At 39.1% G+C, this 13,938-nt stretch overlaps 1 protein-coding gene across 1 annotated transcript in view; it reads right to left on the bottom strand.

Moving 5' to 3' along the window:
* Positions 1-7,637: 7,637 nt before the first annotated feature.
* The window catches only part of LOC119487029 (polypeptide N-acetylgalactosaminyltransferase 18-like), a 184,265-nt gene continuing 177,964 nt past the window's right edge, over positions 7,638-13,938 (bottom strand). Inside the window, exon 11 of the mRNA XM_037767672.1 lies at positions 7,638-8,459. Coding sequence (XP_037623600.1) covers positions 8,313-8,459 — 147 coding nt within the window. The 3' untranslated portion in view covers positions 7,638-8,312. The remainder of the gene's footprint in view (positions 8,460-13,938) is intronic.

Genomic DNA, 13,938 nt, shown 5'->3' with positions numbered 1-13,938 from the left:
CAAAACATGTTTAACAGGAGAGTGACTTCCTGACTTGTAAAGGTGACGATACAACGGAACTAGAAGGTGGAAGGAATAGAAATTTCTTTCATTTCTTTTACTGGATGCCATTTATGTCATCTTTCTTTTATTAATAGATTTGGTTCGGTACACACACACTGTTAAAGTAAAGATGATAAAGCGTCAGGACTTTACGGTTTCTAAAGTATTTTTGTATGCTGTGATTTTAATCACACATTTATGAATTTCTTTCAGTGTCAACGGCAGTTGAAAATAGCTAAAGTATTAAAGGGGACATATTATAAAAAAGTGAGATTTTCATGTTTTTTTAATATAAAGCAGGTTTAAGTCCTATATTAATACTGTGAAAGTATCAAAACGCTCAATCCACAGAGAAATACACACAGCTCGTATTCAGAAACTCTGCATTTGAAACACACTGTCAGGATTTCTGTCCATTTGTGATGTCACAAATATACAATATTTAGACCATTTATGCAGTTTTAAACATAAACATTCTAAATGTGTCCCAGTTTATTCTTGGTTGCAGTGTATGTGAATGTCATCAGCTGACAGGAAGTACACATGAACCCAAGCTGTTGCCTAGCAACACAATCCTGTTGCAATTCCTTCTAAATGCACTAAAACGGAGCGTTTCAGACAGAGGGTAAATACAGGCATATTCAGGCCGACAGTATGAGGAAAATCAAGTTTTTTTTTTAACATTACAGCATGTAAACATGTTCTAGTAGAAACACAAAATACAAGTATAAACCTGAAAATGAGCACGATATGGAACCTTTAATATTGTGTTTACAGCTTGCTGCTCTGCTCCCAATTGGTCTAGAAAGAATGCAGGTTTGCTGATAATGACCACTTCACTTCAGATTTTAAATGCAGGACAAACCTGTAATGGAATATTTTTAAATTGTGCTGTTGCTACTTTTACTTACATAGAGAATGTGATTCTTTCTTTCATCACCGACCTTTAATATGCAACACTGTCACAGATGATATGTTTTAGCATGCTAACCCGACACCCACAGTGTCTAACGTGTCGACCGGTGACTGAACATTCAGTGTTAAGAGGTGAAAAGAGACGTCACGTCACACAGGACAAGTTTTGTCATTATGATTTTTATTCAGTCAGTACTTATAAATATCCAGTTTTAAATACACTAATAAAATAGCTTGGACATTTTCATGACTTCATATAATTTATTAACAGCTTCCCAAAAATTGAGATACTTTTAAAATTTCAGGATCTATATACCTGAGCCACAAAAAAAGAAACAGAAGATCAACAGAAGGTTTTGGTAACAGATGCTACACAGTAGCCGATAGAAGAGTCCTCAACTGCTCTACCACTGTGATATTATACCTCAGTGGGCTGTGATTGGAAAAGAAAAAAGTTTGAATTCATAATAGCCGGATGAATAATGAATAGGTTCATCCTGTTTTTGTGTTCAATTATTGATAGAGATTGTTGAAAGGGGCTTTGGATAATTGGGAGATTGATTATAAAACAGTTCTATCTAATGAAAACATGACTTCATGACGGCGTATAACTTTTGGAGGTATGTAAATACAGAGCAAATTATCTAGCAGTAGTAGATGCAAGTGTCAAGTCAGCAAAAGCAAAATGTATCCATACATAAAATATACATCCAGACATTACAATATCTCAGTCACTAATGCCCAGTCTGTATGGACCTGTATTCTGTGCAAGCGATGGGACATTTGAAGCACAGAAAAACATGCATGCACCTAAAAAACTATATTTTGTGGATAAATTATTATCCAACAAATACATTTTTCTTTTTATGATAATAATTTCTCTACATAATAACATTATTTTGTACCGAAATTGTCCCCATTATGAATTGAGACACATATTAAACCTCATAAGTCAGACCCACATACATGTCTAATATTGATTAATTATATGTATTCGACTTCTTCTTGCATGCACAAACATTTTATTTTGAAGGAAATTATTATCACGCAAAGAAATAATTCTTTGCGTGATAATAATATTAATCATTTCTCTCCAAAATGTTTTTTTTTGTGCTAAAATTGTCCCATCGTGCACTCGGAATTGACAAATTAAACAATTACATGTCTTTGGTGGTGCCAGTTTTTTTTGGGATGAACTTTTTGCTTGCTCTCCATGGTAGGCTGTAGATTTGAAGTGTGTAGAAAAGCCAGTTTACCTGCTCACAGTCCCCTTTGTTTGAATTATTACCTGGTGAATACCCATGATTCACTGCTTTAAGGGGAACAAAGCATTGATATAACAAAGCAGCAGCAAAGTGTTGAAGGAAAAATCCCCCCGTCATCTGATCCTACTTCTGCACAATTCAATAGTGATATCCTACATTTCCCAGACTACCTTATAAAGCCTCCTTCCAGTGTATTTTGACATTTCTATGATATTCATATTTATTTGAGTCATTTCCTGACTTAGCCACACTGCTTGACAAAAGTGTTTTGACATATAACTTAATTTTGTGCTCAAAGTGAAAAAAAGAAGGTTGTTGATAAAATGGGAATATGACGTCTGACTATAGTAGAAGCTGCAGGTCAAAGGTCATCCTCCAAGTTTGCGCAGCAGGCGCACTCATGCTCGTTTGCGTCTGAACAGCAAACTGATAAATCTGTTTATCTGTCAGTTTGTCTTTCTAGTTAGTGAGCTAGTTAGGTGTAGTTAGCTTGCCCAACTTGTTGCATTAGCTAACTGGAGGTTTTCATTTTATTTTTAGTTTCTTCCACCTTACTTTTGTGTGTTTATTTTCACCATGGGGCATTCGTGTGTGCGTTGAACGGGTGAAATCAATACAGTGATTTACACAAAATCCCATCGACAGAATTAACCCAACACACTAACTGTCTCTCTCTCACTCGCTCTCTTCTTCACCGTCTCCTCCTCCTGCTCGAGATAAATTAACAGAAAGCAGCCGATACCGGAGGTTTGCGGGCAGGGTCTGAAGTTAACTTTTTTCACTGCCTGCCACTGTGCCACTTCTGAAATCTCTGCACTAAATGAAGGAATAACATTTTAGATCTGATGTCATTCGATGTTCGATTTATTTTACATAAAAAACATTATATACATGGTAAATTACAGTGTTCAAATAACACAGTAGCTTCTGGGGGAGCCCTATTTTTTGAGCATGGGAGGGTAGTGTACACAGCTCTGTACTTTGTTATTGTTATCTTTAGTGGTTATTTGCATAAAAATACACAATTGAAATGATTATGAATAATTCAATATTTGCTTTGATTACAAAAATTTTGGTAAGATGTTAGGAAATTAAACAGGTCATAATTCTATCCCTATTTTTTATTTTATATTGTTGTGAAAACATCTCCTTCAAACAACTGGATTTATTCAAGTTTCTCACCAAAAACTTAATTTTATGAGATTACATTTGAACGCATCATGATAACGTTGTAATTTACCTTCACTCGATGGTCATTTTGCTGAGCAGACTTTGAATGCCTCATAATAATAACTCAATGGCACCTCCGTTAATGTTAATAGCGTACGCGTCATTGTGCAGCGTAACTGTCGGAGAATCAATAAGAGGAATCGATAGTCACGGAGGCATGAGATGCCAAGAAACTAACTATGGTTCTATATTCAACTAGCATTTTCCCTGCCTGCCAAAGTGGTGGGTGTCCTGATGATTTCACTCGCCACTGCCAACAATTTACCCGCATTTGGCTGGTGGCGGGTGCTAATTTCAGACCCTGTTTGCGGGCCTCTAACAGGTCCGAACGACAGGAGCGCACAATTTTCAGCTCAAGAGAAAACAAGAGAAAAGTCGGTGTCGGTGCTGGGAGCTGAGGCCAGAGCGGCCGGTGCACCTCCAAAACGTCCCAAAACGGTATTTCAAAGAGCGAACCTCTGCAACACTTCTATCCCTCCTCCTGTGTGCTGTGGCCAAAGTGCAGCGGTAAGGCTCCTCGGTTCAGCCCGGCAGCAGCCAGACGGCCGCATCGTCAGGAGGAGACGGTGAAGAAGAGAGCGAGAGAGAGAGAGAGAGAGAGAGAGTCGGTGTGTTACGCTAATTCTTGTCTCATTTGTGTTCTAATAAATCCATCTAAGCTGGTTTCATCTAAACTGTCAATTTCCATGGTACTAGATACTTTATGAATTTTGATAATTTGTGTAAAGGTATAATATGCAACAATTCCCCTAAAAAAACAATGTATAGACTGATACAAAAAGAATCCCTCTCAATCATCTCTGATGCCCCACTAGCAGTGTGTGGTGGTGTCTGTTTCTACAGAGACCCTGCAGTCCTCTGCCTGGATGTTCTCTTTTCTTCATATGTTGCTTTATGTGGGACGCTGCTGGGCTTCAGCCACCAGCCTTTTGGCCCCACGTGGGGGCGTAACCCTCAGCCAATAACAGTGCGCAGTGAGCAGCCCGTTCAGGTGGTCATTCAGGTCACGCCCCTCGGCTTCTGATACCGGGGCATAAACATTATACATTGATTGGCACAAGCCCCCCCTTTTTTTTATATGACGGATGAGAATGTTTGTTACATCACTGTGAGTTCCCCTGTTCCTCCGTCTCTCCTCTGCTATGTGCTGCTATCGGTGTGTCACTTTGACCAAGGCACACACACACACAGGCAGAGAGGACAGCCTGCCTTTCTGCTGCATTCATTCAAAATCAACTCAGCACCTTCCCGTTAGGGTTGTGCGGAGATGTTCAGAGTTAGTTGTGTGTTTATTTGTGTTTTAGAACGTGTAACCGCCGGGAAACAATCAGAAAATAACATTTTATTTCTCCAATTGACTGCTTTGTTGTCACCAACGCTGCTCTCTCTCACTCCCTCTCGACTCGATGAGCCAAGGACGAGAGGCCAACTTTGAGTGCTGTGTGTTACAAACAGCAACCAACGACTGTTACATATTATACCTTTAATAAACCTGGGCGTTGCATTTATAATTTTGTCCAATGTTTCCATCAGTTATGCTAAACTTTTACTCACTTAAGTCATGCTGAGATCTGTGGGCCGAAAGCGTGAGTGACGATGATGACAAAGGTTATAAACAAGCTGTTAAGGCCTTTACCGTTAGCATTGTATGTGTTATGAATAAAAAATGGGAGGTGGATGGGTCCAACAAACACAATCCTGCACAACAAGCCTATAATTAGTACAGTTTCTCACAGGGAACATGCTCCGAAATAGTATTTAGACTTTTTTAGACTTGCTTTGGCTGAGCTGGCTACCTTTGTGCTGGCTCCCTGTACACATGAATGGCCACTATGCCACTTCTTTCACAACCCAGTGCTCCACTACTTCACTGTTACTGTTTTCTCTTGCAAATAAGTCTGACTAACCCAGGGGTCAGCAACCTGCGGCTCCGGAGCCACATGCGGCTCTTTTGCCCCTCGTAAGTCGTAATATTATCAAAATAAAATCCAAAGTTTATGAGAAAAAAGTCGTAATATTATGAAATAAAGTCATAATATTATAAAGTAGTTATTTTACGTGTTATTATCTTTTTTTCTCTTTAAAGTTATGACTTTATCCTCGTAATATTACGACTTTTTGTCTTGTAATATTATTACTTATTCTGGAAATCTCCGATTTTTTTCCCCTCAATGTGGCCCTAATACTCCATTGCACATTGTCTCTTTGGCCCTCACTGCATTAGTCTTATATACTATATATTTAGACTATAAACTGTGTTACCTTCATCACAGTGCTCAAATGTTTTGCGGCTCAAGACAGATTTCTTTCTTTTTTTTTTGGCCTAAAATGGCTCTTCTGATAGTAAAAGTTGCTGACCCCTGGACTAACCGAAAACCAGTCTGACTATCTGCCTACTAATGTTTAGCAACATCGCGGAGTTTCAGTCACCTGTTATCTTGCTTAGTGCAATGTTAGTATTACTGATGATGATGATGATGGCAAAAACTACGAAATATAAGACCCCAGAATTATCCAATATGTCCTGTTATAAAGGTTAATCCATCCATATAACTTCTACATCCCAAGGTGTGCAATTGATTGGAGCATTCTACATGTACAGTATAGTTCAGGCTGCTGACAAGGACAGCAGTGTTCATGGGTACACTTTACGGTACAATGGCCTTTTCATAGCTTTAACCAGATCATTGTTGATCATTATCCAACAAGGATGAGAAAAGAATGCTGAGGGTATGGACGGGGACAGCCTTAGGTCTGGAAATTCAAAAGGAGGACATCCCTGAAATAAGACAGGAAATATATTATCTGGATGTTTTGCTTTGTTAACGCGCTTTTCAATTACTTTGCCTGACTAGACGTCTGCTGGGGACTGAGTGGGTGTCTACACACTGTGTTAAATTGAATATAAAGTGCGAATATATTGGTGAATATAAAACATTTAAACATAATTGGCCAGTGTGGATAGGGTATTTTAGGCTGGATTTGCCTTTAATGGTTATTATTTGTAATATCAGCCCCCCCGAGCACATGAGATTTAATGAAGCTCTCACAGCCCTGACCTCTGCTCTGAGGTCAGCTGTTTGAGAGCTCTTTGCCTGGTTTTATTGGACAGATGTGCTTGCCCTCAAGTCATAACCCGGGCAGGGGTTTCGTGGTGGTGTGCGTCATCTTCTCCAGCCCAAACAGTTTCTCATCATTTCTTTCCTTCCTTCACCCAGACCTGCTCAAGATACTGTATACAGTATATCAATGCTGTGTAAGCCAACGTTGTGTTATGTTCTGGTGTTGTACAGGAACTAGGAAATCTAAAAATCTTCTTTAATGGACGACTCTGCTTCCGATCAAATTAAGGGATAGACTTTTTATCACAATGCCTGTTGAAATCACTCGGTGGTTATTCTCCATTACACTTTGTCACCTTTTTGGTGATACTGAGGAAATGTAGAGCATCTGTCCTTCTTACACTCTGAGTCAAGTAGTGTATAACGGTAACACCTTGGACACACAGGGAACGTCAGGAGCGCGTGGCGGCTGCGTGGCGTGGTGGCTGCATTATTCACGCGTCGGATGTTCACACCAGCTGCGTGTCTGCTGCGTTTCTGCTGCTGCAGCTGCTGCTGTCAGCCCTTTCTTTCTACATAGAGTTTGCCTTTTAATGGCCATTTCATTTCATTATAAATATAACTTATATTTATTTTAGACAGAGAAAGGTTAAGAAACGTGTGGTAATTTCATTCATGGAGCTCTCCAAGTCACTGCATGTTCTACAACACTGTCCGGCACATATTTCAGAATAAAAGCCTTGTGTTAACAAATGAAGAAATTCTGTCCACATAAAAAACGCTTGAGGGCTTTTATTTTGAAATGAAAGCATGTTGATTTAAAAATAAGTCTTTACGTTTTTTTCATCTCCGTAACATATTCTACAGATAGACATCGAAACTGTAGTAATCTTGCTGGTATGATGGTAATATACAGTCAATAGATCACCTTCACTGTCCGTGACATATTCTACAGATGTCTAGACATCGAAACTGTATTAATGTAGCTGATATGATGTTAATATACAGTCAATAGATCACTTTCACTGTCTGTTGTTGCTGTGAAACGCCTGCGGCACGCGTCAAAAATAGACGAGACCTCTATTCTCTAGAAGAGACGCAGCTGAGACGCCTGTGAGACGGGCAGTGTGGCTGCTCTAACCTGTTAACACGGACGCCGAAATAAAAAACAACAGGTAATGTAGCCGCCACGCGCTCCTGATGTTCCTGGTGTGTTCCGGGCTTAAAAATGCTAAATCTGTAACAAATCAGCCAGTTTGCATTGTAAAATTGCTAGATTTTTCTGCAATGTGTGCAGTCACTCACCTTGTACTTCTCCCCCTTTGCACACAAACATACTGAAATCACGCTCACTCAATTTGTTATAGTGATTGTGCGATGAGACCGAGGGAGTACAGGCCCTATCTTAAAGGGTGGACGGTGCCCCTGCAATAACCAGAGTGCTGTCATGATTTCATGGGCCTGTCCCCTGGAACAAGGGGAGCCCCGGCTCCATCTGTGAGTGTCTCTTCTCTCAGGTCATTGGTATAAAACGGTTATTAGATTACTGATGGTCCGTGTTTGGTTGAAGCACATCTTACCCTATGCAGATTCTCTTTAACAATAGGTCCAGTATCGAAGCTCAATTTTTGGACACGTAGTTTCCTGCTTAGGTCAACATGTTAGTCCATTTCCAACTGGTGCACCAGAACTCTGTGGTCGGTCCACCGTGGATTTGGGCCAGCAGGGGAGTTCCTCACTTCACTAGATTAGTCCATCACAACAACGGTGTTCCAGTAGCTGACAGGTGTCAGTGTGTTCACTGTGGCAGCACAGTCAGTATGTTAGTGATGGTCCATTTCTGATCGGTGCAGTCCTGAAGAACCAGCTGGAAATTGAACTGTGACTGTCTGCTCTCCACCAGCTCCAAACAACGTAGAGACTCCATGTTCTGGATGGAGCCACCCTAAAGGGAAAGAGAGAGAGAGCAAGCGAGTGAGATTTACAGCACACAAGCAATAGTTCTGTCCTAGAAAAGGTGAAGAATGTGTCTCCATTTGGCATTGTGCTCCCTCAGTCAGCTCCATTATTTTCAGATATCGAGACACATCTGAGTGCATTATTGCACTTTTATATCACGGCCACTGAACATTCTGGATTGTTGTTTGCAGTTCTAAATTATTGCACCAATATTAAACTGTAGGTAAAGACAGCAACGGTGAGGCTTAAAGAGCTTGGAGCTAAGATTATTTGTGTAAGCACCGATGGCCGTTAAATCCACTGGAGACACAGTTTTCATAATGTTGTGTAGCAGAATGAAGCGCTGTTCTCTATTGCTGAGATTGGCATCAATCAGTACATTTTTCTTTCTCACACAGTTTTAAAACTCCTGGCTCAGCCACGTGAAGCCCTTCCTGTTAAGCTTGATGTTGCTTAGCAATGCTATTCTGAAGCTAGGGAAATATATTTAATGATATGTAAAACCATCCATCATCATCCATCATCTGCATATATATATATATATTTTATGATATCTAAAACAGTAAAGCAAAATCAAAGTTAGTTATATGAGGAAATTAATGACTGATGAGTTTTAATGGCAAGTGACCATGGTATAAGCAGGATAACACCCTCCAAGTTTGTGCATTCCATGAGTGTTGTAGCATTATTGCTTGTAGCAGATTTAATAATTCATTAATATCAAAATATGTAACGGTAGTTAATAACTCAAAATGATGAATCATAAGCCCTGAATAGGTGAAAAAAGGTGAAGGAGAGTGATGGCACTCAGCTTCAGCCATCATACACAATTAGTTTAAATAACATAAATTAACATTAGATTCATTTCTTCAAACTTCAAAATTTGATATTAATCAATTGAGTCTCATGATCTCAGGGTTGCTACGGGGTTTCTTGGCATAGAGTACAGTGATTTAAGTTGTTTCATATATACATGATCATTGTCTTTATAAATGAAATGTTTGTTATTCTATATAACTAAACGACTAAACAGAAAATAAATATTAAACAAAATGAATAGGCTGAATAGAGGATGAAGGAATACAGTGAATCCAACAACAACATTTATGAAAAGAAACAAATCAGATGCGACAAGGTCAATTCAGTGGCTGATATCTATCAGTTAAATTCATAGCGTGACGTTTATCAAGTAAATTTAGTTTGATGTATTAATGCTCCGTTCAGCAGTGGAGAGTTTTAAGAAGCACCAGGGAAAATTGTGAAGCAGGTTCATAATAATTCTGATGAGAGTGTTGGCAGGTTTCTCTCTGGACTTCTGCATTTTGTATCTTGTTGGATGACACTTAGTAGTTCAGCTCGGATCATAGTGTTCATCTTTCGATCTGGTAGCAGTTTGTTTCGCTTCCTTCAGTATAGGCTATCTTAGGACACGGTCTTCTCGTCTCCCTTGGTGCGATTCAGCGTGAATCATTTTTCTCCGTCTCCATCTCTCTCTCTCTCTGCTGCAGCAGGTCGCTGAATCATTTCTTCACCCTGCTTTCTTTAGAGTGGGTCATGGCATCTTTGCCTGTTTCATAATGTTTTTTCATCTTAAAGTATTTTTTTTTTTTAAAGTCTCCTTCTCCTTAACAAAGTCTTCAGCACGTTGCAAATCATACAGTGGAGTTGTAGTGGCACCGCCCACTGCTACCATCATTATTATCAGCCTTTTTATTATTAGTAGTATTAGTTATATTTCTATTATTATTATAGCTATTAATTACGATAGTTGTATCATCACTCTTTTATATCCACTGCTATTGATTTTTGTTATTAGTCCTACTTGTATTAGTTCTTACAGCTGCTGCGCTTAATGTGGTTGCTGTACATCTCTACCCCTCTCTCTCCCCGTCTCTTTTCTCTCTCTCTCTCTCTCTCTTTCTCTCTCTCTCTCTCTCTCTCTTAAAACCCAACCGATTGCGGCAGATGGCCTCACACCCAGAGCCCGGTTCTGCTCTAGGTTTCTACCCGCTAAATGGGGAGTTTTTCCTGGCCACAGGGCACCCCAATGCAATGCTCTTGGTGGGATCTGTTGTTGTGTCTCTAAAATATAGAGTACGGTCTAGACCTGCTCTATATATAAAACGTCTCGAGATAACTTCTGTTATGATTTGATGCTATATAAAAATAAATTGAATTGAATTGAATTGAATCGGTCATTAGGATTCCGGAACCAGCGATAGGAGAGCAGGGTAGCAAGAGGGATGATTTGAGGTTCAGGATTCAAAGTTCTTTTCGCCGTAGTTGGAGCATAAAACTATGGAGCAGTTAGAACCCAGGTGTAGAAGAGACCTCTTCAGTTCTGTTGTAAGATGTTGGGCTCGCAGTGGTCTCCTGTCCTCCAGACGGGGACGAGTGACCTATTTCCCCCCCCCCTCTGGGTCGGGTGAGGGTCGTTGTGGTAGCTTGGCCAGGCCTCCTTCAATTCATTATGTCTTTTCTCAAAGTCTCTTTCTTTTCTAATCTTCAACACGTTCAGGCGGAAAAAAGTCGCAGCGAGGGCGGGTCGCAGGTGGACGAGTCAAGATCAGAGACAGATGAGGAAGAGCAGGAAGAGAGTTGATCTGTGGGTTGTTTGTAGTTTTATGGGCTTCTGTTTGGTGTTTAGACTTTTCATTTAAACCTATTTTACAGGATTAATACTAATTCACTTCACATAATTAATTCTTCCATATTTGAAAGTATAGGGCTGTCTCAGCAGCAGAATGGTACCAAACACCTATATGATATAAACCACTGAAAACATGATCGGTTGAATGAAATTCAATTAACCAGTTACACAACATAGATGAACCTTGTTATCACAACATGTAGGTATACAAACACAACAGACAGGCCTATATACAGTATATATATATATATGTGTGTGTGTGTGTGTGTGTGTGTGTACTTCACAGTAAATGACTGGATATGATTGATCTCAACATGTCACACAGTCTTTAGTGTGACAGTGAAAAGGCGAGAGGGAGGATATTTGCTTCTCCTTGAAGCAAACACGTGGTGAGTGTGTTCTGTGAGCTTCGATGAGAGAAAAAAAGTTACCAGCAGAATAATTAAAGGTCCAACTTATATGTTAAGAAAATTTAAGAGAAACTGAGTTGACTATCATGAACTTGATTATACACTAATTCGGTTAACCTCAATTTACATCATTAATGTATAAAAGCCAAAAATATCTTTCGTGAGTCAGTAAACCGAAACGAATTTGTCGGACTACAACGCAAAGATTAGAACAAATGAACATAAAGATTTGTTCTCTGATAAAGATAAAAATGTGTAACACGCTATTATACATATATTAAAAATACAAGGATTAACTGAGACATGGGCATTAGCTTGCACCCAAATTTCTATTCAGGATCTCTGGGAACGTATAATACGCATGTAATTTATATAGAAATAATCTGCATGTAGGAAAAACCTTACAATGTGATTAATATAAAAGTATGGCTTCGATCTTCAGCCTTTGGTCAGTGTAACTTGCTTTGGTTTAATTTGTTATTGTTTCATGAACAAAAGTTATTTAAATTGAACATTTCTGAAATAGATAAATTGAACTGAACAAGGTCAGTATCACAGATGTGGATTTGTCTCCTCAAAAGAATGCAAAGAGAAAAGAGAGGTGGTTGAACAAGGCTGTATTACTTCATGTAGGGGAGGAAGACGAGGCCAACCTTCTAATTTCAGTTTCCTTCTCGTCATATACATGTACATGTCAAACAAACTTCCTGTTATTAAAACATACTCCGCATAACATATCAATCATTTATATATCATTTGGTACGTTGTGTGATGCAGTGGCTTGGAGCCCAAGACAAATTTCCCCGTGGGACAATAAAGTATATCTTATCTTATCTTATTTCATCGTAATTAAATTACATTTTTGTTTGCATTGAAAATCATTTTGCTTTAGTCTTTATTCACAATTGGATCAATGTGTCTTTGTGTGTCTGAGTCCGCTTCTCAGGAATGCAGATGGCCCGCAAACAAAGTGAACAGGATCATAAAACCTCCAGAAGACTTGGTCCTTTACGGGGTCCACGATTCATAAATCGGTTTGTGTGTCAGATTTGACATTCAGATGTCATTGTCTCTCCTACGAGTTTATCCAGACAAGTGGACCTAGAGAGGTCATGTAAACAGTTTCTGGAAGAAGTTTAAAAAAATTAACATATCACTTCATTATCAGTCTCAATATTCTTCATCTTTCGGTCCGTCACGCATGCTACATTGTAATGGATGATGCAGAGTCTGAGAATCACTCGATATAAAGTTATATAAAACAGAATAAAAGCAGACATCTGCCAGCCCGTCAGTATTCTCTGTATCCATGATTTAACAGCCAATAATCTTTTTAACTAAAGTTTGGGTTTCTGGATCTTTCACATCTTTCTTACCTCCTACCAGCTGCAGGATGTATTCTATAAAAATTATGAGCCAGTTTACAGCAAAGGTGCAAAGGTATTTCATCTGTCAGACATAGCCAGTATATACTTGACCTTGTGTTTTGAATTTCACAGCTTGTAATCACAAATTAGAACCAGTTTAATACAGCGGGAAGAGGACAAGAGTCCACACTGCAGCAATGGGGTACTTTCCACATCCTACTTGTGAACAAATGCCTCACTCATCAACTACACCAACAAATAGATGTGTGGATGAAAAGTACGACTGTAAACTGTCTTAGTCACATTCAGTCGCGCCGAATTGCCATCATTCATTTCTCTGTTGCAGTCAAAAAGAACAAAAAGGAAGCTTACTCACACATTTTAAGCCAATCGACCAGCACAGACAATCAGTTTAGTTTATGTTCAGTTCTGCTCAGTGACATAGGCTATACTGACACAACAGTTTTTGTTTATGTTGAGATCAGCTGTACGTAGCGGAGCATCGTAAAACACTTCATTCAAACTGGAAAGAAAAAAAATGAAATTCACCTAAACCGTCGTCGTTACTCTTTCCAAAGAATCACCAAGTGTGCTTTGGTCGAACTCAACTGTAATTTCACTGAGTTTAAAGGTCCCATATCGTGCTCATTTTCAGGTTCATACTTGTATTTTGTGTTTCTACCAGAACATGTTTACATGCTGTAATGTTAAAAAAACGCCTTTATTTTCCTCTTACTGTCTACTTGAATATGCCTGTATTCACGCTCAGTCTGAAACGCTCCGTTTTAGTGCATTTCAACGGAATTGCAACGGAATTGCGTTGCTAGGCAACGAAGTGAGTCCATGTTTACTTCCTGTCAGCTGATATTATTTACATACACTGCAACAGGAAATAAACTGGGACACATTTAGAGTGTTTATGTTTAAAATCGTGTAATGGTCTAAATATTGTATATTTGTGACATCACAAATGGACAGAAATCCTAATGGCTTGTTTCAAATGCACAATTTCTGAATACATCATTCTCGTTCATTCAA

Source organism: Sebastes umbrosus, chromosome 4, assembly GCF_015220745.1.
Source record: "Sebastes umbrosus isolate fSebUmb1 chromosome 4, fSebUmb1.pri, whole genome shotgun sequence".
Classification (NCBI taxonomy): Eukaryota; Metazoa; Chordata; class Actinopteri; order Perciformes; family Sebastidae; genus Sebastes; species Sebastes umbrosus.
The sequence above is the reverse complement of the archived record's forward strand: the minus strand, read 5'-3'. Positions and strand labels throughout refer to the sequence as shown.